General features: G+C 37.8%; 2 protein-coding genes across 2 annotated transcripts; one reads left to right on the top strand and one right to left on the bottom strand.

Moving 5' to 3' along the window:
• The first annotated feature begins 757 nt into the window (after positions 1 to 757).
• Positions 758 to 7,544, top strand: LOC110056936 (uncharacterized). The gene is made up of 6 exons (XM_020763498.2): positions 758 to 982; positions 2,736 to 2,867; positions 3,897 to 4,155; positions 4,631 to 4,746; positions 5,842 to 6,090; positions 6,961 to 7,544. Exons 1-6 carry the CDS (start codon positions 962 to 964, stop codon positions 7,108 to 7,110), a joined length of 927 nt encoding a protein of 308 aa, XP_020619157.1. The 5' UTR covers positions 758 to 961; the 3' UTR covers positions 7,111 to 7,544.
• Positions 7,545 to 13,395: 5,851 nt separating this feature from the next.
• Positions 13,396 to 25,524, bottom strand: LOC110056934 (uncharacterized). The gene is made up of 8 exons (XM_020763495.2): positions 25,489 to 25,524; positions 25,031 to 25,285; positions 20,522 to 20,948; positions 18,465 to 19,624; positions 18,079 to 18,184; positions 17,841 to 17,893; positions 17,559 to 17,656; positions 13,396 to 16,759 (listed from the first exon to the last, which is right to left on the bottom strand). The coding sequence occupies exons 1-8, from the start codon at positions 25,507 to 25,509 to the stop codon at positions 14,959 to 14,961; spliced, it is 3,921 nt and encodes a 1,306-aa protein (XP_020619154.2). The 5' UTR covers positions 25,510 to 25,524; the 3' UTR covers positions 13,396 to 14,958.
• Between the last annotated feature and the right edge of the window lie 581 nt (positions 25,525 to 26,105).

Here is a 26,105-nt window from a genome sequence, read left to right on the forward strand (position 1 = left end):
GTTAATTATTCTAATACTGAAAGAGTTACAAAGTACGCTGACATACATGTACAAGCAACGCACCATATTTTATACAGTGCACCCTGTTTAACGACGACCCCATACGATAAAGAATTATTATTACAGCATGCTTAGTGGCCCAAAGAAAACTCTTTTTTAAATCGGTTCGTATTTCCCCAACACTTCTTTCGACCCCTTCTCGTGCTTTCACCACTCCCTTGAGCGCTTTATGACAGAACAAAGCACGATCAAGCCTTTTTTATTTGTTTATTTAGGTATGACGTGAAATACGGAAGACTGCACTTTCCGCGTTCTAGCGGAAGTTGCATTCACTGCCGTCGCTTGCCTATCTTGACGTTCACGTTACAGCAACGTCGAAGTGGATATGACCTAGGACTAGAAAAGTTTCGGGGTATACAGTTGTCACATCTATTTAAAAAAAAAAGACTCGACGATAGTTATTTAAATTGCGTCAGTTTTTCATGCGTTTGTCCTGTTATTGACAATGAATTTCGTCATAACATTGTCAAAGTAGTCTGTGATCCACTCCGACTCGGCTTCCACAGCAACCTGATAATGTTGGATCCACAGCTACTTTGATAATATTATGACGAAATTCACGATCAATAACAGGACAGATGCATAAAAAAAAAAAAAACTGACGTCACCTGATAAATGGTATTGTTGACCGGAAATAGGATTTGGGCCGGAACTTGTTCTTGTTGTGAGAGGGTAACAGCGCATGACTACGAAACAAAACGCTGACTTACAATGACGTCGAACAATGACGTGCTGTCTGGTTGTGCCAAAATGGCGCTGGGATGAAATTACCACTTCCTTCGAAGAAATGAAGAATTAAGCTTACTGTTATGGCAGAGGTGGAGCTTCCCATTGTCTATCTGTCCTTGCTATAGCTGTTTTTGGGAGCCATAGAGAGAACTACTTAATCCTAGATAAAGTTATGAACAAGCCTGTGACTCGAGTAAGTGAGATTACTGCTGCTGTTGTTGTGATGTTGCCAGTTCTACAATTTCTTTGTTAAGTATTCAAATAAGTCTTATTTTAATCTTTAGCCAATATTTTTCTTCATACATATTAAGACAACGGTATATATAATATATATAGGAGGTGTGCTTGTTAAATTGTAACACGAATTTTTGCCTTCCTTTTGACAACTGATGTTCTCTGTCATACAACTTTACTGAACTTTAACATGTTTTATTTTTAACATTTCATGTTTTTTTGTTGTTGTTTGGTTTCTATTTATTACAACGTTATTTCTAACCAAGTTAATATATTTAAAAGACACAATTGCCTCCCCTGAAATAATAGGTATGCTGTGCTTCTTTGGCTAGTATGAAGTGCTGTTAAATTGTAACACGAATTATTAAAGTTAAATTGTAACACGAATTAAAATACTAACTACCGTACCTGTTAGAAAGCAATGATTTAGGGGGTATTTTTGGCATGATGCAGATGTGAAGCAATGGACCTAAGTGGTTTTCACTTGAATGTCAAAAAGTAATTGGTTTCACATTTACTACACTACACAATGGCTTCAAAGACTCTCCCATTTTCAATCAAATCAGAAGTAAAGCCAAAACCAATCACGACTAACTCATGCATCTTTTCCTCCGCATCACATGTGCTACATGTATTTACTTTGAGTTTTGATTGGTTCATTGAATTGTCTGTGTCCTTTGTGATTGTCCAGTGTGATTGTCACTCAGTTGAAAACCACTCTTGCTATTAGAGTGCTATGAATTCTGTTTCATGGCGTACATTCATAGTCACGATTTATAAGACCTAAGAGTGTTATTAACACATTTCCATGTGTAGAAGTGATTTGTTATCCAGCTTACTGACACTGTGACCAGTTTTAGTCAATAAACAGAGCAGCCATATTTGTTAAAAGATGTTCTGTGATAATATTGCTTATGGTTAAATTTACTATAACAAGCGTACATCCCAAAGCTGAAAACAATAGTCAGACCCTGAACGTTGTCAGACTTATCTTTGCAAGTATATTGATTTTGAAAAGTGTTTTGTCATTGTCTTGTCTGTCCCAAAGAAATATGAAACTTGTTATCAAGCACAAAATAATTCATGTGCCTAGGCAAACAAAGTGATCATAAGTTACAAGACATAATTCCATTTTCCACCGTTTAATTCAGGCTCAGCCGATTTCTAAACACTTACTACAGTAAGACCCAAGTATTATTGAAAAAAAGAAAGAAAATGCTTTCCAGTAGTGTAAAGATTTTAAGGAAAACGACCACTTTTTTCACGTTCTGTTGTTACTATTTGTCTTAATTAGCATTTTTGCCTACTTATTATTCAACTTGCTTTGTAATCATTCATTCAACTGAAGATGACAGAAGTTCTGTCGAAACATGTCTTTTAAACTTAAAAAAGTGGTCGTTTTCCTTAAAATCTTTACATGTCTGCTGCTATCTAGACCTTTTCCAGTAGTAATTATAAACAATGCTAAAGAGGTTAGGACTTAAAGGAGAAGTGAGGCTAAAGTTGACTTCGAGAACTTAATTTATACAAACGTGACTACTTTTTAACCTGAAATTATCCTGCCATAATGTAAACTAGTTTTAAATTTCTATCATTACAAAGTCAACCTAAAGTTTGCCTTCATGTGGAGGCCAGTTACATTTCAAAATAGTCTATTAATTAATGGCTATTATTAATAATTTAAATAATTTATTGTTAATTATTGTATTTAGGGAAGCAAACGGAAGAAGGAAGCAAATACAGCTCCTCCTTTGGATGAGCCATCTGCTTCATTGTTACTGCTTGAGCGAGGTGAAGAGTTATTTTTGCCAAGCAGTGCACCGGAAGAAGTGACTTCTCCTCAGGTGAGAACAACTGTAAATGATAATTTGAGGACCCATGGACAGTTAGGGACTGGTTCCTTGTTGGTTGTTCCTGTATGTATTAGCTTCATAACAATGTGTAAATATGTTTTTAGAAGGCTTAAAGCTACTAAAATTTTAAAGACCAGAACATTTTCGACCATATGGTCATCATCAGTGGTATATGATGTAAATTTACATACAACTTGGTTCTGTTCAATTAAGTTAATCCCGAGGGGAACAGTTTCACAATGAAAAAATTGTTCCCCTCGGGAATAACTTAATCGAACAAAAGCAAGTTGTATGTAAATTTCCATCATGTACCACTGATGACGATGATCGTATGGTCGAAACGTTTTGGTTTTTAAAATTCCAGTAACTTTTAGCCTTTTATAAACTCCTAAAAAGCAATTATTATGACAATGTGTAATATGTTCATGTAATGTTCTCACCCTCTATGGGTGAAACTCTCTTTTTTCTGTTTCAAGTGTCTGTAGGTTTAGAAGTGTCAGCTAATGTAGTCATCATACAAGATCTTTGAATTTGCAATTTGGTCTAAGATGGAGTGTAGAGTACAGAATGATAAATATATCAGAAAAGAGTTGAGTGTGTTTTTTGCTGCGTAATACCCCAACCACCCTTGTGTGAGGTGTACTGCCATGCTCTTGGCCTTATAGAGATTAGTCTAGATAGCATAATATCCTAGTGTGGTTTTCATCTAAAATATGATGAACTGATGAAGTTTACACAAACAGGATAGAACAATGATTGATGTTTTTTCCTTTTGATGAGGGTGCAAACATGAAATTAAAACACTGTAAGTGTTAACTGACATGGTGGCTGTAGACCTGTATGAAACATGAAAGTTTTGTTCTGAAGAGTGAGAATTAGACTGAAAAATTGACCTAAAAACTTATTTTAGTATGCTTGTGTTCTCAAAAAGTCAGCAAAAGTAAGAGCAGTTGATTGATTACTGGACTGAATGTGAATTGGTTTGAACAGGTTTACAGTATTTACCTTTCTTTTGGATAGGAGGAACATCTTTCACCAGAAATTAAGAGACGCAGAATAGATGACGAGACTGTGGAAGAGACCGTTGCAGGGAACACTGTTGATAGTGGGCCAGCTGCTCTAGAGACACACACTACAGAAAGTAGAACAGACAGTGAACCAACAACTGTAGAGTCACCTACAATATCACGCTCTCAAGAAGATGTGATGATTGTTGGTGATGTTCAAGTTGCAAGGCCAGAAGTAATAGATCTGGAAAAACTTCCAACCATTAGACAAGGTACAGTACATTCAAGCTGCCTGATTAGTGCAAGTTACAAACTAAGCCCTCTTTATGCCACATAGTTCATAAGCTCCTTCACCCTGGGCTTGTCACCTTGTTGGGATGGTGAAGTGTTTGTACCTTAGTGATCCTAAGAACCACGCTGGTTGGAACCTTAACCCCTAGTAGGTGCAACCATGGCAGATTAGGTAAGGAGAGGCCTGACAAAGAAAAACCCCTGCCTTTCAAGATGGGAGTACATGTGGGGCCAATCACCCCACCCTGTAGAAACCTCTGCCATTACAGGAACTCCTCATTTAGTCACTTGTATGTCACTTTACCTTAAATAGGAAGTTTTGAATGCTATTTATTAGGCAAAGTAATTTTTTGGGAGTTGGGGACAGGAAATCTTTCTTCTTAAATTTCTTCCAAAACTTTGTATACTGGTTGCAATAACAATGATGTTAGCTGTTATCTCTGTACTTATTTTTAGGTGGTTCTGTTGTTGTAGACTTGACTAATGATTCAGGTTTCCATGACAGCAATGTGGTGGATTTAACAAGTGAAAGCCCAGCAGATTCCTCAATCGATTCCAGCCCTGTTATTGTGGTATGACTTTTAAGGTTATCAAAATGAAATCTCTCATTATACATAAATTTTTCTGCGGTCAAGCTCACTGTAAAATATTGGTTTGGTCAGTCAGTCAGTGGCCAGTACCATAATCTCTTGTCCCCAGAGCTGTCTCTCTCTTAGCTGGCAGGGCCAGAAGATGGCTCCAGAGACACATGATTTTCACTAACTAAACGCTGGTTTCCTTTCTGAAAGTATCACTGGTTGATTTCTGACTAAAACCATTTGATCAAAACACCTAAAAGGCTACAAAGCTAATTACAGGGGGAATTTTTAATGAAATCTTCCATAATGAAACATATGAATGTTTCTTCTACTTAATTAAAATTACCTTTGTTAAAATCTGTTAAGGTCTGTAGGCACTGTGATCAGAAATTTTTGGCCAGAGATCAACTACTTGATAGGTTTGGGAAGAAACTGGCATTAATTTGGTGAAAATCTTCACTCAAGAATCTAGCCAATCAGATCACATCCTTTCCCAAGGCCCTGTCAGCAAAGTAGGATAGGCAGTTTTGGGGACAAGAATGTGGTCAGTACATCAAGAATGGAATCCTTCTTCATCTGGAGTATCAAATGAGACAGAGATTTCCCTCTCATTGAGGAGAGATGATCAGGAAACCTCAGCACAGTTTATTATACTGGTTTATGATTGGTTCACCAGATGCAAATGTTGAAATTTGGGTTTTTATTGTTTTGGTCCATAGTTTTGCACATGTGCAGTAGTACATGGGTCATAGCCCACCAATTTGTAAATGATTTTGATAGATAGGCAACTCCTCACTTTTTATGTGAACCTTACAAAAACTGGCCTGGCAAGGTGGCATTAAGTTTAGCCTGTTGAAACACCCCTAATCACTTTTAATTAGCTTACTGATAGTAGAGATAAGCTCCAGGCTGTTAGGTTAGTAACCTCAAGCATAGACTTAATTTCAGTTAACAAGTCAACATCCACTCAGTAAAATGTTAACTTGTTTGCTTGTTTGTTTGTTTGTTTGTTTGTTTGCTTTTTTACAAATTAAGCCAATATTGTCATTGGCCATTTAAAATTGAGCATTATGTATCCTTGTCTTTCAGTGTGTGAATAGAATATACCGTGGAGATCCTATTAGCCAGTTGTCATCTTGTCGTTTTGCACAACCTAGTGTGTTGAACAGACCATTATTCAATGCTGATGATGAAATACAAGAGGTAGTTGATAGTAATACAACAAGTGAACAGAACACTGGTGTAGTTGTAGCTTCAACATCTAACAGTGATGATCCAGCTGCTACAACAACTGAAAAGAAGATAAGCTGTCCTATATGTTTGGATGACGAAAAAACTGTGAGTAAAATTTTAACCCTCATCAGGCCTAGACTATATACTGTATTAAACAAGCTCAGTCACAGTGTTTTTTTTTTTTTTTTGGCCACGTACAAAATCTCCTTTAAATGGAAGGAAACCTGAAAATAATAGTTTACTAAGATAGAAAAACATCAAAGAGATAATAATAAACCATAAAGGAACAAGGATGGTCAAGGATGGCGAAGATTGACACGGATTGCAAACGACAAATTTGAAAAATTTAGGCTAAACTTTTCAAAATGTGCAAACTGTGACTGAGCTCCTTTAAGTTAAATATCTTTGTTTATTGTCATACAATATGTTTGAACATTTGAGAAGAGAAATATTTGGCTCCAGGTTATTAAGAACCTAAGATGGCAGTCCAGGGGTTTCATTAATGACAAAACTTTTTGAACTGAACTTCTTTATAACAAAAACTTTCAATCCATCAGATGGTCAAACCAGGTGGACAAAAACATCCTCACAGCTGGTCAATTTGCCCAGTGCCTGGCCCTTAATGAAACCCCTGGGCAGTATTAGTATGAGATTCAGTGCAACGACTTTGAATTTCAATCCAGTTACATTTTGTAGAGCTCTCAATTCTCTTCCTGTTACTCACCAGTTGAATAGAACACCATAGGAATGAGATGGGTGTGAAATGTGATAATTAAGTGAAAAGTCATACTTGTGCTCAATCTTATACGCGAGTCCCAATCTGTAGGCCCCTACTGCACACAAACTCAGTGCCTCGAAGTCTGTTCAAATTACCAAAAGTGAAATATTTTTTTGTCTGGTCTAGCCAAAGTCATGTGACCAAGTGAAAGAGGCAAACTGGACTTAAGTTAAGTAATATAAAACTTTATTTTTCAGATAAAGAGAAGAAAAAGGAAGTTAATGTCAACAACTTGTGGACACGTGTTTTGTGACCAGTGTATAAGAAGTGCAGTTCAGATGCAAAACAAATGCCCAACATGTAGAAAGAAACTTTCTTTGAGACAACTACACCCAATTTTCCTTTAATGACAATTAATTATTATTGACCCAACACTGCAGTGGCCTCCTAGCCAGACTTTCTTGCACTTGTCACTTGCTTCTTCCTCAATAAGCATGTGTGTAAGTGGCTACAATTTCAAGGATATATTTTGATAAATTATCCTCTTGAACAGAAAGCTCACAAAATTTTGTAATTGTTTTGTCATCAGTTGCTCTTGTCATCTGCCAATGATGCCAATATGAGACCATTAATTAAAAGGCTAGCTATTGCTGGCTGGAGAAAATGCATAAAAGTGCTTAACGTTTTCATAAGCTGATGTAAAATTAAAGGTAGTTATCAATGGACAGCCACGAAAGGCTACCTCACTTAAGGGGTAGCTTATGTGAGTGATAGTTGAGTTATACGTAACTGATAATTTAACAAAACTTGAATAAAACACGCTGTAATTACTGACCAGTAAGGCATGTACAAGGAGTTGAGAGAAAACCAAAGGAGCAAACTTTGCCTGAGTTTCTCATTATAAAATTCTGAGGTCGGAGGAACGCAATTCTTTGGTAGAGAAGGCTGTTTATTGTTGAAATTTGCACACTCAGGTGTTTTCCAACAACGTATGTTAAATCAAACAGTGTTGCAGTTGGTGTAATAGATTTGATTAATTTCAAGTCATTAACGTTGGTTCAAAGGGGCATCGATAAAACAGTTCCAAGTCTTTGAGGTAAAATTTAATCACCCTTAGGCCGCTCTGCAATCGGCGTGACAGACGAACTTCCATTGCGTGACCAATAGTAAGCTATGACTACGTAAACAGCGTCACGCTCCATTAACTGCGCTTTAACGATTGACTTTAAAGCTTTATTTATCAATTTTAGGTTATGAGCTCGAGATTTGTGAGGTGATAGTTGATTTAGGCCGAAGACCGAAGCAACTATCACCTCAGAAATAGAGAACGAATAATCTAATTGTTTAGTAGAATTCTAACTGAATTTCCTTCACATTTTCCAGTATACGTTCTGCTTTAAGGAATATTAAACTTAACGCTTTGTAAGGCGACTGAATATTTAATATTTGAATTTTTCAGCTTTTGTACGCGGCTAATCACTTCATTGAGAAATTTTGAGGTTTTCAGGACGCCCAGGCTGTATGCCCTTCTTTTAGTCTTCTTAGTAATTAAATTATTAAATTATTGAGAGATTTCTGATTATTTTTTCTAAGACGGCACGGTAACGAATCCTACGTGCCTACTCTGCCCTGCACTTTAGCGAGCGCGCAATGTATGTCTGGAAAAGGTCAACAATGCTAAAGTGATTTGAGAGAGAGGAAAAAAAGAAGTCATTTACCTCGGACTTGAAAATGCTGTCCTCGGCCAACGGCCTTCAAGACCTCGGTCAGTTTTTAACTAGACGGACCTCTCAGCCGGAAATTAAGATATATATGTTCCTTTGAAACATTGTAAAAACAAGAAAACGTTGTCACTGTAGATAACCTAATCTCTGCACAGTAATGCCTAGTATACTTACATTAGTATACATAGTAAGGGAATTCCATTACGTTAGTTTCTCGCGCACTCTGTTTTGTGTTTGATTATTACGTTAGTACGTTGTGCACTCTGTTTTGTGTTTGACTATCACGTTAGTACCTTCCGCACTCTCTTTTTTGTTTGACTATAACGTTAGTACCTTGCACACTCTGTTTTGTGTTTGACTATTACGTTAGTACCTCGCGCACTCTCGTTTGCGTTTGATTATTACGTTAGCACCTTGCACACTCTGTTTCATGTTCGACTATTACGTTAGTACCTCGCGCACTCTCTTTTGTGTTTGATTATTAGGTTAGTACCTTGCACACTCTGTTTTGTGCTTGATTATTACGTTAGTACCTCGCGCACTCTGTTTTGTGTTTGACTATTACGTTAGTACCTTCTGCAATCTCTTTTTTGTTTGATTATAAGGTTAGTACCTTGCACACTGTTTTGTGCTTGACTATTACGTTAGTACCTTCCGCATTCTCTTTTTTGTTTGATTATAAGGTTAGTACCTTGCATTCTCTGTTTTGTGCTTGACTATTACGTTAGTACCTCGCGCACTCTCTTTTGTGTTTGATTAGTACCTTAGTACCTTGTGCACTCTGTTTTGTGTTTGACTATTACGTTAGTACCTCGCGCACTCTGTTTTGGGTTTGATTATTACGTTAGTACCTCGCGCACTCTGTTTTGTGTTTGACTATTACGTTAGTACCTTGCACACTCTGTTTTGTGTTTGATTATTACGTTAGTACCTCGCGCACTCTGTTTTGGGTTTGATTATTACGTTAGTACCTTCCGCATTCTCTTTTTTGTTTGATTATAACGTTAGTACCTTGCACACTCTGTTTTGTGTTTGACTATTACGTTAGTACCTCGCGCACTCTCTTTTGTGTTTGATTAGTACCTTAGTACCTTGTGCACTCTGTTTTGTGTTTGACTATTACGTTAGTACCTTGCACACTCTGTTTTGTGTTTGATTATTACGTTAGTACCTTCCGCACTCTCTTTTTTGTTTGATTATAACGTTAGTACCTTGCACACTCTGTTTTGTGTTTGACTATTACGTTAGTACCTCGCGCGCTCTCTTTTGCGTTTGATTATTACGTTAGCACCTTGCACACTCTGTTTTATGTTCGACTATCACGTTAGTACCTAGCGGACTCTGTTTTGTGTTTGATTGTTAGGTTAGTACCTTGCACACTCTGTTTTGTGCTTGATTATTACGTTAGTACCTCGCGCACTCTGTTTTGTGTTTGACTATTACGTTAGTACCTTCTGCAATCTCTTTTTTGTTTGATTATAAGGTTAGTACCTTGCACACTCTGTTTTGTGCTTGACTATTACGTTAGTACCTCGCGCACTCTCTTTTGTGTTTGATTAGTACCTTAGTACCTTGTGCACTCTGTTTTGTGTTTGACTATTACGTTAGTACCTTGCACACTCTGTTTTGTGTTTGATTATTACGTTAGTACCTCGCGCACTCTGTTTTGGGTTTGACTATTACGTTAGTACCCTCCGCACCCTCTTTTTTGTTTGATTATAACGTCAGTACCTTGCACACTCTGTCTTGTGTTTGACTAATACGTTAGTACCTCGCGCACTCTGTTTTGTGTTTGATTATTCGGTTAGTACCTTGCACAATCTGTTTTGTGTTTGACTATTACGTTAGTACCTCGCGCACTCTGCTTTGTGTTTGATTATTACGTTAGTACCTCCCGCAATCTATTTTTTGTTTGATTATAGCGTTAGTACCTTGCACAATCTGTTTTGTGTTTGACTATTACGTTAGTACCTCGCGCACCCTCTTTTGTGTTTGATTATTACGTTACTACCTTGCACACTCTCTTTTGTGTTTGATTATTTCGTTAGTACCTTCCGCACTCTGCTTTTTTGCTTAATTATTACGTTAGTACCTCGCACACTCTGTTTTGTGTTTGATTATTACGTTAGCTCCTCCCGCACTCTCTTTTGTGTTGGTTATTACGTTAGTACCTTGCGCACTCTCTTTAACAAATGGTAAACGCCATAGAGTCGCACGTTATAATTTGTGTTTGATTATTACGTTAGTACCTTGCGCACTTTCTTTTGTGTTTGATTATTACGTTAGTACCTCGTGCACTGTTTTGTGTTTGATTATTACGTTAGTACCTCGCGCACTCTGTTTTGTGTTTGATTATTACGTTAGTGCCTTCCGTACTCTCTTTGTTTGATTATAACGTTAGTACCTCGCGCACTCTGTTTTGTGTTTGATTATAACGTTAATACCTCGCGCACTCTGTTTTGTGTTTGATTATAACGTTAGTACCTTGCGCACTGTCTTTTTTGTTTGATTAGAACGTTAGTACCTCGCGCACTCTCTTTTGTGTTTGGTTGTTACGTTAGTACCTCGCGCACTCCGTTTTGTGTTTGATTATAACGTTAGTACCTTACGCACTGTCTTTTTTGTTTGATTAGAACGTTAGTACCTCGCGCACTCTCTTTTGTGTTTGGTTGTTACGTTAGTACCTCGCGCACTCCGTTTTGTGTTTGATTATAACGTTAGTACCTTGCGCACTCTCTTGTTTGTTTGATTAGAACGTTAGTACCTCGCGCACTCTCTTTTGTGTTTGATTGTTACGTCAGTACCTCCCGCACTCTGTTTTGTGTTTGATTGTTATGTTAGTATCTCGCGCAGTCTGTTTTGAGTTTGATTATTACGTTAGTACCTTGCGCACTCTCTTTTTTGTTTGATTATAACGTTAGTACCTTGCGCACTCTGTTTTGTGTTTGAGTATTACGTTAGTACTTTGCACACTCTTTTTTGTTTGATTACTACGTTAGCACCTTGCACACTCTGTTTTGTGTTTAATTATTACGTTAGTACCTCGCGCACTCTCTTTTTTGTTTGACTATTACGTTAGTACCTTCCGCACTCTCTTTTTTCTTCGATTGTTACGTTAGTACCTCGCGCACTCTGTTTTGTGTTTGATTATTACGTTAGTACCCCACGCACTCTGTTTTGTGTTTGATTGTAACGTTAGTACCTTGGACACTGTTTTGTGCTTGACTATTACGTTAGTACCTCGCGCACTCTCTTTTGTGTTTGATTATTACGTTAGTACCTTGCACACTCTGTTTTGTGTTTGGCTATTACGTTAGTACCTCGCGCGCTCTCTTTTTTGTTTGATTATTACGTTAGTACCTTGCACACTCTGTTTTGTGTTTGACTATTACGTTAGTACCTCGCGCACTCTCTTTTGTGTTTGGTTATTACGTTAGTATCTTGCGCACTCTGTTTTGTGTTTGATTAGTACGTTAGTACCTTGCACACTCTGATTTGTATTTGTTTGTTACGTTAGTACCTAGTGCACTCTGTTTTGTGTTTGATTATTACATTAGTACCTCGCACACTTTGTTTTGTATTTGATTGTTACGTTACTACCTTGCACACTCTGTTTTGTGTTTGATTATTACGTTAGTACCTTGCGCACTCTGTTTTGTGCCGTTTGATTATTACTTTAGTACCTTGCGCACTCTGTTTTGTGTTTGATTATTACGGTAGTACCTTGTGCACTTTGCTTTGTGTTTGACTATTAAGTTAGTACCTGGCGCACTCTGTTTTGTGTTTGATTATCACGTTAGTACCTCGCGCACTCTGTTTTGTTTGATTATTACGTTAGTATCTTGCGCACTCTGTTTTGTGTTTGATTATCACGTGAGTACCTCGCGCACTCTGTTTTGTTTGATTATTACGTTAGTATCTTGCGCATTCTGTTTTGTGTTTGATTATTGCTTTAGTACCTCGCGCAATGTCTTGTTTTTGATTATTACGTTAGCACCTCGCGCACTCTGTTTCGTGTGTGATTATTACTACAGTACCTCGCGCAATGTGTGTTTTGTTTGACTATGGCGTTAAAACCTTGCGCACTCGGATTTGTGATTGATTACTACGTGACGCACTCTGTTTAGTGTTTGATTATTACGTTAATACCTCGCGCAATTTGATTTGTGCTTAATTATTATGTTAATACTTTGTGCACTTTGATTTGTGTTTGATTATCTCTTTAGTGACTCGCGGTCTTTGTTGTTGTGTCTTTTGTTGGAGAGTCGGGCGAACAGTGGTTTTTCACAGTACCCAAATTCGCAAATAGTTAATCAAATGTCTCGTATCCTGCGTTACCTTACCCAACTTTAGCTCGTCAGAAGCCGTGTCTACTTTCTTGTTTCCTGCGATATCAAGTCGCGTTTCGCCGATATATGAGGCTGGTTCGTCCTCGTTATGGTATTCGACCGTTACTCGCAAAAATACGAATTATAGTGCGACCAAAGTAGCCCAAGCATACCAAAAGTACGATTGCTTATAACGATCAGTCGTGCGCAGTCTGGTTTGAATCGTTTTTGTTAGGGACTCGTGCTAACATCGTCACCAGGTCTTCTTGGCTAATTTAACTCAAGGTTACTGCTACCTTGGATTCCTTTGAAGGAGACGACCTGGGAATCTGGGCAGCTCGTGTTCTTCAGGAAAAGCACGGGATAGACCATATTCGTGTTCTTGGCTAGCTTGTAATCGAGGCTAATGCGGGGAGTTATTTCAATTGTACATGGAACCCATCACTTTTTAATGATATTTCCCCTACATGAGCCTCCATTGCAAGCTAGTTCAGTGTAATACCGAGAATACGAACTTGGCCTATTGATTAATTTGGCGTCGATTGCGAGTCAAGTTTTTTTGTCTCTGAGAAGGGGTCCTACACCCCTGTAAGTTCTGTCCTAAGTCTATACAGACTATTGAAAATATGAGTCGGGAAGGTGGGTTCTTGAACAAGGGTTTATTTACATTTCCTGGTAGCAAAATACTCTAATATATATATATTCAAGTCTCATCTTTGAGGTCTGTGTGACCTACACAAAAATAAATACAATACATCAAGCTAAAAAATCACAAGCTTCGTAATTTACAAAATGTACAAAAATAGCCTTTTGGGGAGTCTAGAAAAATACTACAAAGCTTTAAAAAAAATTCACATCTCTGCAACAGCCTGGTTAAACACAGTGATTAACTTGAAGTGATACAATTCATCAATGGCAGAACTTGTGAAAAAGGTAAACTACAATGTACTGCAATAATTGATCATGACATTAAGAGACCAAATAATTTCACTCTTGCTTACAATGTCGAATATAGGAACAAAAATTTTCTCCCTTTCAAAAGATTACACAGTTCCACTGGATCTGCTTGTTAACAAAGGTGTTCTTGTATAATCATGTCCATATTCGATTAATAAGCTTTTGGTATCAAGAAATAATATAGATACATCAAAACTAATAATTAACAAACAAGAACAATCCTGTGTTAGAGCAGTTTTCAATTGAGTGTTGAAAGTAATCAGACAATTACTTTGGTTTTGGTTTTACTAAGGTCTGAGATTGGCCGAGTAGTCTAATTGTTAAGGAACTGGTTAGGTTTTGCACTTTACACGCAACTCAGTTGAAAACCACTCAATACAACCAAATCATCCGAACTAACATTGACATGATCGCTTCTTATCAAGTGATAAGATTTAGAGACTAATTATTTTCCTTAACGACATAAACAAATGCTTGCAGTCACTATTTCGCACTGCATCATAACAAAACCAAAACCTTTTATGTTATTTACAAAATTTACTGTGAAATCGAGACGACGTTTGCAAAAACCCTTGGAGAGTACTGTTAAGCCTAGAGTTTCTTATAGGAGACCGAAGTTTGTTGGTGTCAAGTAACACAGTTTCTGAAGGCTCTCAAGGCCAAAATAAATATATTTACAGTGAGAGCAATTATGAGGTTGCTCACTATAGCTTAAAAACTCCAAGGCTTCCTTTTTTCAAAAGAAATATGCAAAAAGACGTGAAAATTAGGAACGATCTTCACTGAAGCTAACGTAACAGAATTCCAAGTATCAAGTATGATATCAAGTATGCAGCAAAGTCTCCAGAATATCGACTATCTCGTCAATCATATAAATACCGAGTGCTCGACTAACTAAAAGAGGCTACGTCAGACCAGCTGACTAAGTGACTAGTACGTGCAAAAGATAAGCAGTTCGGTAAAATGTTGGAGGAAATGTCCTTCATACAATATCAACTTCATATGTTTATGTTCCAGTTAGTTCCAATTCGCCATTTCCACATACCCCACAATACACCTTGTTTGCCCCCCAAAATTCTGCATGAGCATTGTCTTCAGTTTCTCTTGGGACGACTGTAATACCCAGGAGAAATGGGAAACAAAGGTTATGCAGAATTTTGGGGGGCAAACAACGTGTATTATGGGGGATGTGGAAATGGCGAATAAGATTCAGAGTACAAAAATAGACATCTACCAAAACGATCAGTTATGTGAAGGAGTACAATGGGTAACCTGTTCCATCTGGTGTCCTTGAGCTTGACGAGCGAGGATATGACGATGCCATCAAACAGTGTGGGTGAATGTGCAGTTGATCATCCGTACCAGCTATCAAGGGAGGAGCACCCATGGCTGCCATGCCCATGTGGTAAGGAGGGCTAAAAATCTGGGCTGTGGGAATGAAGATTCTTGATGGAGTACACATGTGACTGGCTAGTGCATCTGGTGGCACTCCCAGATGTGGAGGATGGGAAGAAATATACAGATCAGGGTGATCTGCTACCATGGAGGGACTCCACCTTCCTGGGTACATTGCCATACCAGGAAATGGTAAATCTTCTTCATAGTGTTCTTTCTTTGCCTTTGTTGGAGGGGCTACTGCGACAATTTCATCTTTTCTACTTGTTGGTAAAGAGCATGAGCAGTCTGAAGCACGCATGTCCTCAGCGACATAACCATACCTGAACTGGCCAAGCTCTGGATTAGGCGACTGTATGTGGTGACTGACACTGCATTTGGGGCGGTGATGTTGAACACTGGACTGCCTTCGAAGCCATTCAGCAAAATGTTCATCAGCACTGTCTGATGAGGGAGAGTGTGTATATCGTCCTTCCAAGCTTTCCACTCGTGCTTGTTGACGCCTCTGTTTGTCACGTTTTGGAAGGAATGCCTCTTGCTTCACAAGTGGATAGCCTTCATCCTTGCTCTTCTTAATTGCTGGTGAGCTCTCTTGTATTTGAGGTGGAACTCTGTTGTTATTAAATGGTTGAATGCCGTAGGTCTGCACGTCATAAACTGAGGACACCTCTCCACTTGTCTGTGCTTCCCTAACGGGATGGTGCCTTTTACTGCTTTCATGATATTCTTGCCTCGCTTGTGATTTATGCACTTGCCTCCGCCCCTCAGTGTCTCCACCGCCAGTTGGCCTATGCATCTTGGACATTTCCTGTGCATTTGCCTGAGATCCTTGAATGTGCGGCACAAGGTGGCTCTTGGATTGCGACCCTGGAGGACTGTCATCTGAGGTTAGATCAATAATCTCTCTTCCTTTACTTACTGAATTTAAAAGCTGTGGTGGAGGTGACGTCAGCTCATCATCGTGTACCCCTCTAAAGACCCTCTGGAGTGGAACAGCCTGGACAGATTGCTTAAGGTTGGTGTTAGCAGCTGTGTTTTTAGCATACACTGTGTTGGCTGTTACACCTGCTTCCTCCTCACTCTGCATGGTTGTTATAAAGTTCCTATTCTGCTGACTTATGTCTTGTGGACATTGTTCAGTTGGTGTATCTTTGTTTTGTTTTTCAGATGCTGAGGTGATGGGAGGTGCTACACCTGTTTTTGACTTGCTACTGCATGTTTTGGGCTCTTGGCACTCTTGTTTGAAGGATCGAACGACAACTGGCGACATTCCTTGCCTAAAGGAAGTCTTGCTAACAGATGATGCCGTGACAGAGTGCACCTGACCTGAATCCGTTGTTTTAACTGCATTTCCCTTTACATCAGTTGCGGTGTTCATCACGTACGGTGATGATTGCAGTGATGACACAGCAGTACCATCCTGTGGAGGCCTTGCTGGAACAGCTCCTACAGCACCTTGATTCTGCTTTAGTACAACAGCCTTGTCTGTCTCAATGTCAGGTTTTGCTTTGTTCGAAACTGTTAAACCTTGCTTTTTCCCCGGTTTGTCGCAGGGCTGATTTTGTAGAAGGCTGTTAACAGAAGAAGGAGTTTTCTCATCCATCTGCTTTTTGAGTTGGTTTCTTACGTGTTTCTCATAAGGCAACAGCAACCTGGAGACAAAGAGGATATATTCAATTTGTCTTCTCACAAAATGAGTGCAATCTTTGCATTGACATGCAAATCATAAGAAACCACTATAAAATAACTTAAAGGAAGTGGGAAGATTAAGACTAAGGAAGCTTGAGTATCAACCAAATGTTGCAGAAACCATTGCTAGTTGGCTATTCTGGGCCAGGTTGTTCAAAGCCTGATTAAGCTGACCTAGGATTAGTGGGAATTTTGATTTGAGTTTTGCATTTTTTCAGTGAGGTGTTCGTTTTGTATTGTTTGTTCTTCAGTTTTGAGCTTGAGTAATCTCAAACTACACAAAACATAAGGGAACAATATTTTTACACAAGAAAAAATGATAGTTCGGTCAACTTTTAATCCTGGGTTAGCGTTAACCGGATTTCGAACAACCTGGCCCAGCATTGTATTGTGGTGTCCTTGCCCTATGGTGACTAGGCTGATTTAACAATCGTCCTGTATACTGCTAGGGGTAGAATGTTGATATATAGCATAATTATTCACATTTGTCCTTTGCAGACTCACATCTAGAGGTCAGAGAAAATATGCATTGCTTTCTATGCTCAATCCATGATCCACCCTACATACTTACTTACTTTGCTTATCCTTTTCATCCCAGTTGGAACAAAAGGCCACTCCCCCACCCAAGAAATCTGTTTATTCACGCTATGCAGATTGAGATAGATGACACAAGTCCAGGGTATCTCCTGTATAATAATTATAACAGGACATAGGACAGGACATAAGAAAGGACATACTAAGGACATAGTAATCATTACTTACCTTTCATAATGTCTCCTGGTGTATGTGGCAGCACTAGTTATTGTTGTACTCCCTCCAAGTGAGTCATAAACACGTCGCCACAAACGCTTGCTTGTTACCTAGACACAATTTGACTTGTAAGTAACCGTTTTGAATGAAAAACCAAACTCATACATTCTACATGCCTTGATTGATCAAGGTAGCTGGGTCTTATGTCTTTCTCTAGACCTGCTTGAGGTGACTTCACTCTCCCAAAGTACCTTAACACTCTTGAAACCTTAAAACAAGCAAAGTGATACTCACTGCATCATATCCTCCAAATCTCTGTGCGGTGCTGTACATTGTCCAAAGATTAACTACAGGAATAACAAAACAGTATACCATATTGAAATAGCAACAAAAAATATCCAAGAGGTCAAAATAATGCTTTAACACCTTAGACACTATTCAGAAGGAAGTTAATAAACTACAAATTTAAATTAAATAACAGTGTCACTAGTTAGAACAGACATGCCACATGTTTTTAATTTGCTAGTCATACCTTTCTTAAAGCCCAAGGCGGGAAGCTTGCCAAGTGGTTGGTTGTTCTTCCTCATGAAATCCCGCAGGGCTTGCATGAAGTCCTTTTCATCATCACCGTCATACTCCTATAAATTAAGATTCGAATTTGAGATGTCACAACAAAGAGGTACATTTGTGATATGTTATCATAAGTGACATAATTCAGGACTTTCAACTTTGGGGTTATACTTTATAATTTGGAAAAAAACAAAGAACACAGAATAATAGTCCCACTGGATAAAATATTTGGGAGCAAAAAGTGTTCATAGCTAAAGACAATTCTATGTCATTTATTTTTGTAGTGTGTTGACAAAATGCAGCACACCAAGAATTTCAAGCCCAAATAAATTTTTTCAGAGCGCCTACCTCATCCTTTACATTGCCAGGCATTCGTAGTCGTTTTTTCTTCTTTTTCCAAGCGACAGATTCATCTGTTTGTTCTATTTCATTCTCTTTCTTCTCCTCTGAAATGCATTGTCTCAGTTGTCTCTCTTCATTCTCCTTGCTTGGCTTCGATTTCACATGTAAGCCACCAGTTGCAATCATGCCATCACTGGCGTTCACTGAAGATGATGTAGACCCAGCCAAGGGTGTTACAGCCTGCTGAGGTTTTGGAGCAACTGCTTGGACACTAATGTCGGTCTGCTGCAGAGATGCAATGGGTTGATTGCGTACTGTGGAGCATGTGGATGTTACCACATGTGTGCTGACAGTTCCCTGTGTTGTGGTAACTGGTCGGGTTCTTGAGGCAATATGTGAGCGTACACCTGCCTGGACAGTTGGAATTGTGTTCACACCTGAACTCACACTCTGGGTGTGTGTAACAGTTGTCCCAGGTTTTAATATTTTCCTATTTTCCACCAATGAATTCAGCAGTTTACTAGGTTTACTTTCCAAGGAAGGACTGGAACTAGTTACAGGAGCAACTGTCACTTTGGTCTGATTTCTATCTGTTAAGTGTGGCTTGATCATCAATACATTGCTGTTGTTGTTGCTAACTTTTTCAATGTCTCTTAGCTTTGTACTGCTGGCTGAAATCACCTTTTGAATTGGTGTTGTTCTTGAACACTCAGTAATGTTCTCATTTAGATGCTTGCGGCTGGACTGAAGTGGCTGTGAAGTACGTGCAACATCTCTCCTTATCATATTAGAAGGAATTAGAGGTGGAGGAACCTTTGGGTTTTCTCCTCTTGACTGTGGCACATCTTGAGCAGCAACTTTAGAAATCTCAGCTGTTTCTGCCTTGTCTGGAATTGTAACCTGTACTCTAGGCTTAACCAATGGCGGGGGCCCAATACTTTGAACTTTCCGTCCCACTTGAGGAGGTGCCTTTGTTCTCTCCAATACCCCTTCTGACATGTCAGACCCTGTGCTCTCCTCTTCCTCTGATAGCTTGCATCTCTTTGCTGCAGGTGAATTTGTTAGATGATTTTGAATGTCGGCCACAAATCGTTTCTTCTTAAGAACACTATTCTGTACCGCATTTAGCTTCTTTTTCTTCCTTGGCCTGCCTTTCAGAACTGGTGCTAGTGGTGAAAAAAAGCAGGATTAGAACATTTATCTACCACTTGATTTTATGCTGTTGACAAATTTTCACATTTTTCTGTTGGTTTCACAAAATTAATGTCTCAGCTAATCAAAGATCTAACAAGAGCACATGGGGTCAACTAATTTTCCTCATTGTTTCACTGCTCATACTGGGATTTTTATCAAACCAAAATTCCTTTTTTAACTGGAAAACAAAATGGCAAGATGCAGTGCATAACTTAACTCGTTTAGCCACAAGAGTAATAAGTATCTTTATTCCCTCTCAGAATATTAGTGACTGGATTCACGAGCTGTGAATAACAAATTACCTGTGTTTGAGGCAGGTTAAGTGTCTGAGATGGAAATTCTCAGACAATTTACCTGACTCAGACACAGGTAATTTGATATTCACAACAACAATAAAGATAACAGATATATAATATTAAGAAAGGACTGTAATCTGTCTGGCATTAGCCTCAATGTATTTTATGACTGATTATCTGTCATAATATTTACCCTCAGACCAAACCCTAGGAAATTTATTGTGTCTAAAAAGCACTCCCCAAATATCCAGGTCTGCATGTCTATCTGGACATATTTATCTGTTGGATAGTATGGATGACGCTAAGAAAATGTAATAAACCAGCTCATTAGCCAGGCCAGCTGGCTTTTCTGACCTTGGCAGCTCCAAAGTTTACAAAAAGACTTCTTTGGTGTGAAATTTCAGCTGGATTAAGTTTTCTTTCAGCTGGTGAAATTAGTCAGTAGCCACTGTTAGCTACATCTCTGACAGAGATGTAGATGAGAGATGTAAATGAGAGATGTGCCAGGCCCAAAATATCTACTAATAAGTTGACTTTTTGGTGCAACTTTATCGTCTTCTGAACATGGCATACCTTTGTTATCACCAGATAATTCAAACTTGTCCAAGTAAGGGTGATGGAAACTGTCACGACAGAAAAGCACCCGTGTACTTCTGTTTTCTGCAATAACTCCTCCCAGGGCAACTAACTGAGCTCTTGTCAAACACATGCCAGATAAGAGCCTCTTTTTGAGACCCCTGTAACGACAGTACGCTGGAAATGTGAGGATCTGAAGGTTGCGAGGGTGATCTCCTTTCATCCACACTTCTTTGGCATTTTGTAATGTTTCTTTCTCCTTCACAGCATAGTTGCTGTTTAGATAATATTTGTGGTCAACACAGAAAAAGTCACTTTCACATAAGGGTACCAATCCAGAGTTCCATTGGAGACCTGAGTCCTGCCACACAGCCATATCATGGCACTTGATGACAATTTTCTGGTCAGCATAAAGTAACTCATCCTGAGGACAAACAAAGCCCATTTAGTTAGTGGTAACAACTCTGTACATCCCTGGTCACATGCAAGTTAGAGAGGTGTTGTCGCCACTAAAAGCATAACTGCAAGATTGCTTGGGCCAAAATGAAGACTTCCCTAAACCACTAATAATCCACTTATTTCCAGTTTGAGACCTTCCCTTGAACCCCGTGTTAATACCAGATGGATTATGAGTCAGGCATTGTTCTGTGATTGTTCCCCTTTTGCCATGTTACAAGCAGATGGATTATAAGTCAGACAACAAAACTGTCTAGACAGATCACTAGTCTATGATTATCCCATTTATGTCATGACATACTACAGTTTAAGTATTACATAAAGTAGAGAGACTAAATGAACCACAAACACTTAGAACTACTGAACATGGCTCTGATCTTGATGCATGAACACCTTCCAATGAGTTCATCAGAGCTCTTCCACATTTTGAAAGTAAAAAACCCCCTACATTTTTACATCACAAATACATAGGGTCATAGACTAAAAAGACAAGATTTACCAGGATAAAAATCCACCAAATTGCTAAATGCCACCAAGAATGAAAATGGTATTGAAAAGTTTATCAGAATTTTTTAGAAGGCATTAAACAAATTAGGTTATTTCCCAAAATATTATATCCATAAGATCTTGTAGTTAGTTAGAGCACTAATCAGTTCAATCAAGCTAAATGTGACTGATGTTAGACAAACTGACGCTTAAAACTACACTGCATACAGGAATAGTGCAGAAACATCTCTGGCCAAATAATGTACCTGTACATGGTCATTTTGATTGTGAAGTTTACCTGTCTATACCATGGATCTAGTAAACAATAAATACTTTTTAACTGGTTTATTTTTTTGGCGATAGGAACAGATAATTTTGTTTTTGAAAAACCCACAGAAAAGGAGAAATTGATATGATAACATACTGTAGTTCAGTTCGTAACATCTTCAAGTTATATTTTCTTTCTTTACAACTAAAGTAGATTCACAAATTCACTATAAACCACTCAAGTAATAAAAAACCTCAAATTATAAGGGATCTGATAAGTTACTTTTTTGCTTTTTTAAAAATATCCTTGTACCATCATAACCACAGTGAAATATCAAAAATGTTAGAAAAAACCTCCCAACAAAGGGGATGCAACAATGGAAGCTACGGATAATACTGCACTTAAAATTTTCATTTTGAGATACTATATTACATGTAAAAACAACTGAACATTTTTTGATCAACACCAGGTTGGATGAACAAACCTGTGAAAGTTTAGCTGCCCCTAATTCAGATATTTACATTTAACTTTTTACATTTCAGAATAATGCTTACAATGCTAATTATACATAAAACAGCCAGACACAACCAGTGCCCTTAGACAGAAATTATTTTTCTTTTGACAGATGTTAGAGAACAGATTGGTAATTAACTCAACCTTTTGTTGCATGCACATGTGCTAAAAGCCTACATGTAAGTTGGCTCTTGGTGATACATGAACATATGTGCTAAATAGTAGTCATTCATGCAACACTTTAACAAGTACTTACTGGAACATCAATTAAATGAGTTGTTTATGAGTAGTAATGTGGACTTAAAACAGAAAAAAAGATATATTAAGTGGATAAAAAGATAGCTAACCATGTATAAATGAGGATAAAATTGTGTTGTACATAATGTATCAGATAATTGCCACAGAAACAAAGCTGATAAATGGAATACAATAAATTCACATCACTTTACGAGTGGTTGTCAATTACCTACAAGTACAGAACCTGGTGCATTTACTAAAGAAGTAAGAAGAAATGAGACAGTCTTGAAAGTGACAAAACACACTGCATTTAGCAAGAAGTGGTAGTATGAATTATTATGACCAGTAACTCCTCACTCTAGCTATGTAGTCTAAAGTTATTGACTTATCTTTCACTCTGACCAGCGATATTGAATTATACCGAAGCACCCAATTTTTAGAGTTATCTTGCAACAAAAATTGTGTCATTCAAAAACCTGGAATCATGCACACATCATTTCTCAGTGTGAAGAAGATATCAAAGCTTCGCATGACACAATAACAGTTCTAAAAATCATTGTAAGCTTTTTCCATGCAAAAAAAAACTTACAATCATAGATTTTAAGGGAAGCTCAAGGAGCATTGATGATGTGAGTATAACAATGAACTATTACATGAGGCCCATACAATAATCACGTTACTTTTCATTTAAATGGACTCAATCAAATTTCAACAATGAAATTGGCAAAGCAAAACACTGGACAATCAATTATCAAAACGAATACCCTTTGGAGTAGGTTAGAAAGAAAAACATGGTATTTATCTTTCAAGAGATTTTCTCAAAATATGCGCCCCGGTAAAGATCTGAAAAGAGTATGGAATAAAAACAATTGTAAAGTGGAATTGATCTCTCTCTTAATCCCGAATAAAAGATAATGTAATGTAAAACGTATTAAGTAACTAGGGAAATTTACAAGTGAATGCCAGCCTTGTTTTGAAATAGCATTGGTCTATTCGTACACATTAACAACACCACATCGATCATTTAGCAATTTTAACATTGAAACATATTCCATTACCCAATATTTCACGAAAAACAATTCAAAGATTCTAATTCCAATTAATATCAAGACCATGTGGTAATTTGTTTACACGCACCGATCTCTGTTCGAAATCTCTAATTTCGGACACAGAAACGCGCGGAACCGCCACTAAAAAGAATTTTAGATTTCTGGGTCAAAAAAGTTATCTAAAACGGGTAGATAGCACGGGAAGAAAAGCCATATTAGGATAATTTCTAAAAGCTAAAAGGCAGGTTATTATTTTTATTCAAATATTTCCTATTGTGTTGTCTTAATACGCATCTGTCGAAGGCACAGAGGTGCTATTTTTTATCAAACACAATGTCAATTTCTGCTTGAAATCGCACCACGTAAACGACCATTTTTTGGTTTAAAATTTCCATCTGTAAAATCCCAAAAAGCGAAAACGAAATAATAACCAAAAATAAAATTACTTAGCAAACTGAAATACAATCTCTCGACCGGAAACATTGCGAGTGAATTCTACTTGCGGTGGTGAAAATGCAAATCAGTGTCTTTTGTTTAACCCAAAACACCGCTTGGTGTTTTATAGCTTAAATTATTGTTCTCAAGTAAACTCTTCATTTCTCGATTGAAATCTCCGTGAAATTTAAATTAAATTTGCACCCCAAACGAGAAATATTTGGAAATAACTGTAAACACCGTACGGAACGCGGGATGAATAAATCCTTGTTTACCAATACGACCTCATGAATATAAATTGCGTGGTGTTGTAAAAAGTTGATTACATGAAACCGTCATCCTGTTGCTGATAAAATAGTACAGAGTGTCCCAGGCTCGCAAATTAACTGCCAGTTCGAATCCGTAAACTGTTGAATTTCCAAACAGCTTATCCAGGCAATTAAGAGACCATAAAATCAGTTCGGACGTTATTAAAATTAAGAAATGAAATTTAATGAAGTTCATCAGCACATGGGAATTCTTTCACTTCCTCGCAGCGCGCTATAGAAACAAAAGACCAAATCTAAGTTCCTCGGTCCTTTTTACATAAAGTGTTACACTTACGAGTGGAGGGACTTAAGATCACTACTAAAAAAACAAAATATTTTAGGCACATTATTTTTTCCTAGTTCTGATAAATATTCATCTAAATATAGGACATACAAGTGGTGGACAGATACAAAAGCGTGCTCTACCGAGCTTAAATATTCCGTTTTATTGCGTCGTGATTTCTTTCTCGCCAGCTAATGTTTTGAAGTTGTTTATCGCTATGAAATAAAATGAAAGATAATTTGATTTATTTTTCCGATCTGTTTAGAAATAAAAAGATAAATTGAAGTCGATTTCCAGCGCCAATTTCTAACAACGTCTTCACAAAATCAATGAAGCATTATAACTTCAACAAACAAATTTTTAGTGTTTTAAGATTTGTTAAGCACGGCCTTTTTACAGACTCCAAAACGGCAAATCTAAGCGCAAAAAATGAAATAAAATCCCTTGGAAATAGTTTTATAAATAACTGACCTGTCCGTGGTTTGCTAGGCGTCCTGCGGGAGTATCTTCGGGTCTGAAATAAAGTCTCGCGGAAGCAAGCTGGCTGTCATTACTCGCATCGTGCCAAACTAATTGTAGCTCAGCTATGCATATCGGTTGGTTTATGGAATTCCTCACAAAATAAAACTCTCCGAGGCAAAAATTTTTCACCACTCCATCGATAGTTAATCTGAAACCTCTGTAGAAGGTATAACAGCTATGCCGTCCACAACTGGCCCCGATCCACTGAAAATAAAAATCAATAATTTAAAGTCAGTTAGGCAGTAATTCTGTCATGGTATGCTACAAATTGAAATGAATTGAATTCGTCTAAATTGCCGATTGACGCGTTAGTTGTAAGTAAAAAATATTCCTCTAAGCTTCAAAAAATAAACTGCTACATCGGGGTAAAATTTTGACGGCGAAAAGGGAAAACAAATCAAAAATACCTGCACTTCAGTTACGGGCATTGTAGATGAAGTTGACTTTGACATCGCCACACATATCAAATGAGGTTTAAAGTTTGTCAAGGACACGTGACTTCGTAAACGTCATAGATCGATCACTTTTATCTGACAGTTACGACACGCTTGTCACATGTGGTTCAACAAAATCTTCTTGAATTAAAAGTATTTTATAAAATAACTTGCAAAACTAACGCCAACGGAAGACGTGACTGCAATAACTAAGAGTAAATAAACCGGAACTACTAAAACAGCGGTTTTGTTCGACCAACGAATGTATTTCCTTGTATCTAAGCCCATTGATCATTTCCTGTTGTTTAACGTATTCTTGCATATTTCAACGGAAATTATTTTGACCCATAATGTAACGACTTCCTCCACACCCATTGAAGAAGATTGTGGTCCTTGGCACATCTTAACTTATGTTTATATATATATTTTTTGTAATTGAATAAAAAAAAAATTCACCTTAGAAGGAAAAATATTTATAGCTCTTGAGTCTTGAATAAAATGTGTACCCTTAAAAAATGTCCAAATGTAAAACTGAAATTGTAAAACAAAATGTCATAATAAGTCATCTCTAATTTTAAACTTGCAAATCC

The sequence above is a fragment of the Orbicella faveolata genome, unplaced genomic scaffold (genome assembly GCF_042242905.1).
Source record: "Orbicella faveolata isolate gen_17 unplaced genomic scaffold, um_ofav_v1 contig_1, whole genome shotgun sequence".
In the NCBI taxonomy this organism is placed as follows: Eukaryota; Metazoa; Cnidaria; class Anthozoa; order Scleractinia; family Merulinidae; genus Orbicella; species Orbicella faveolata.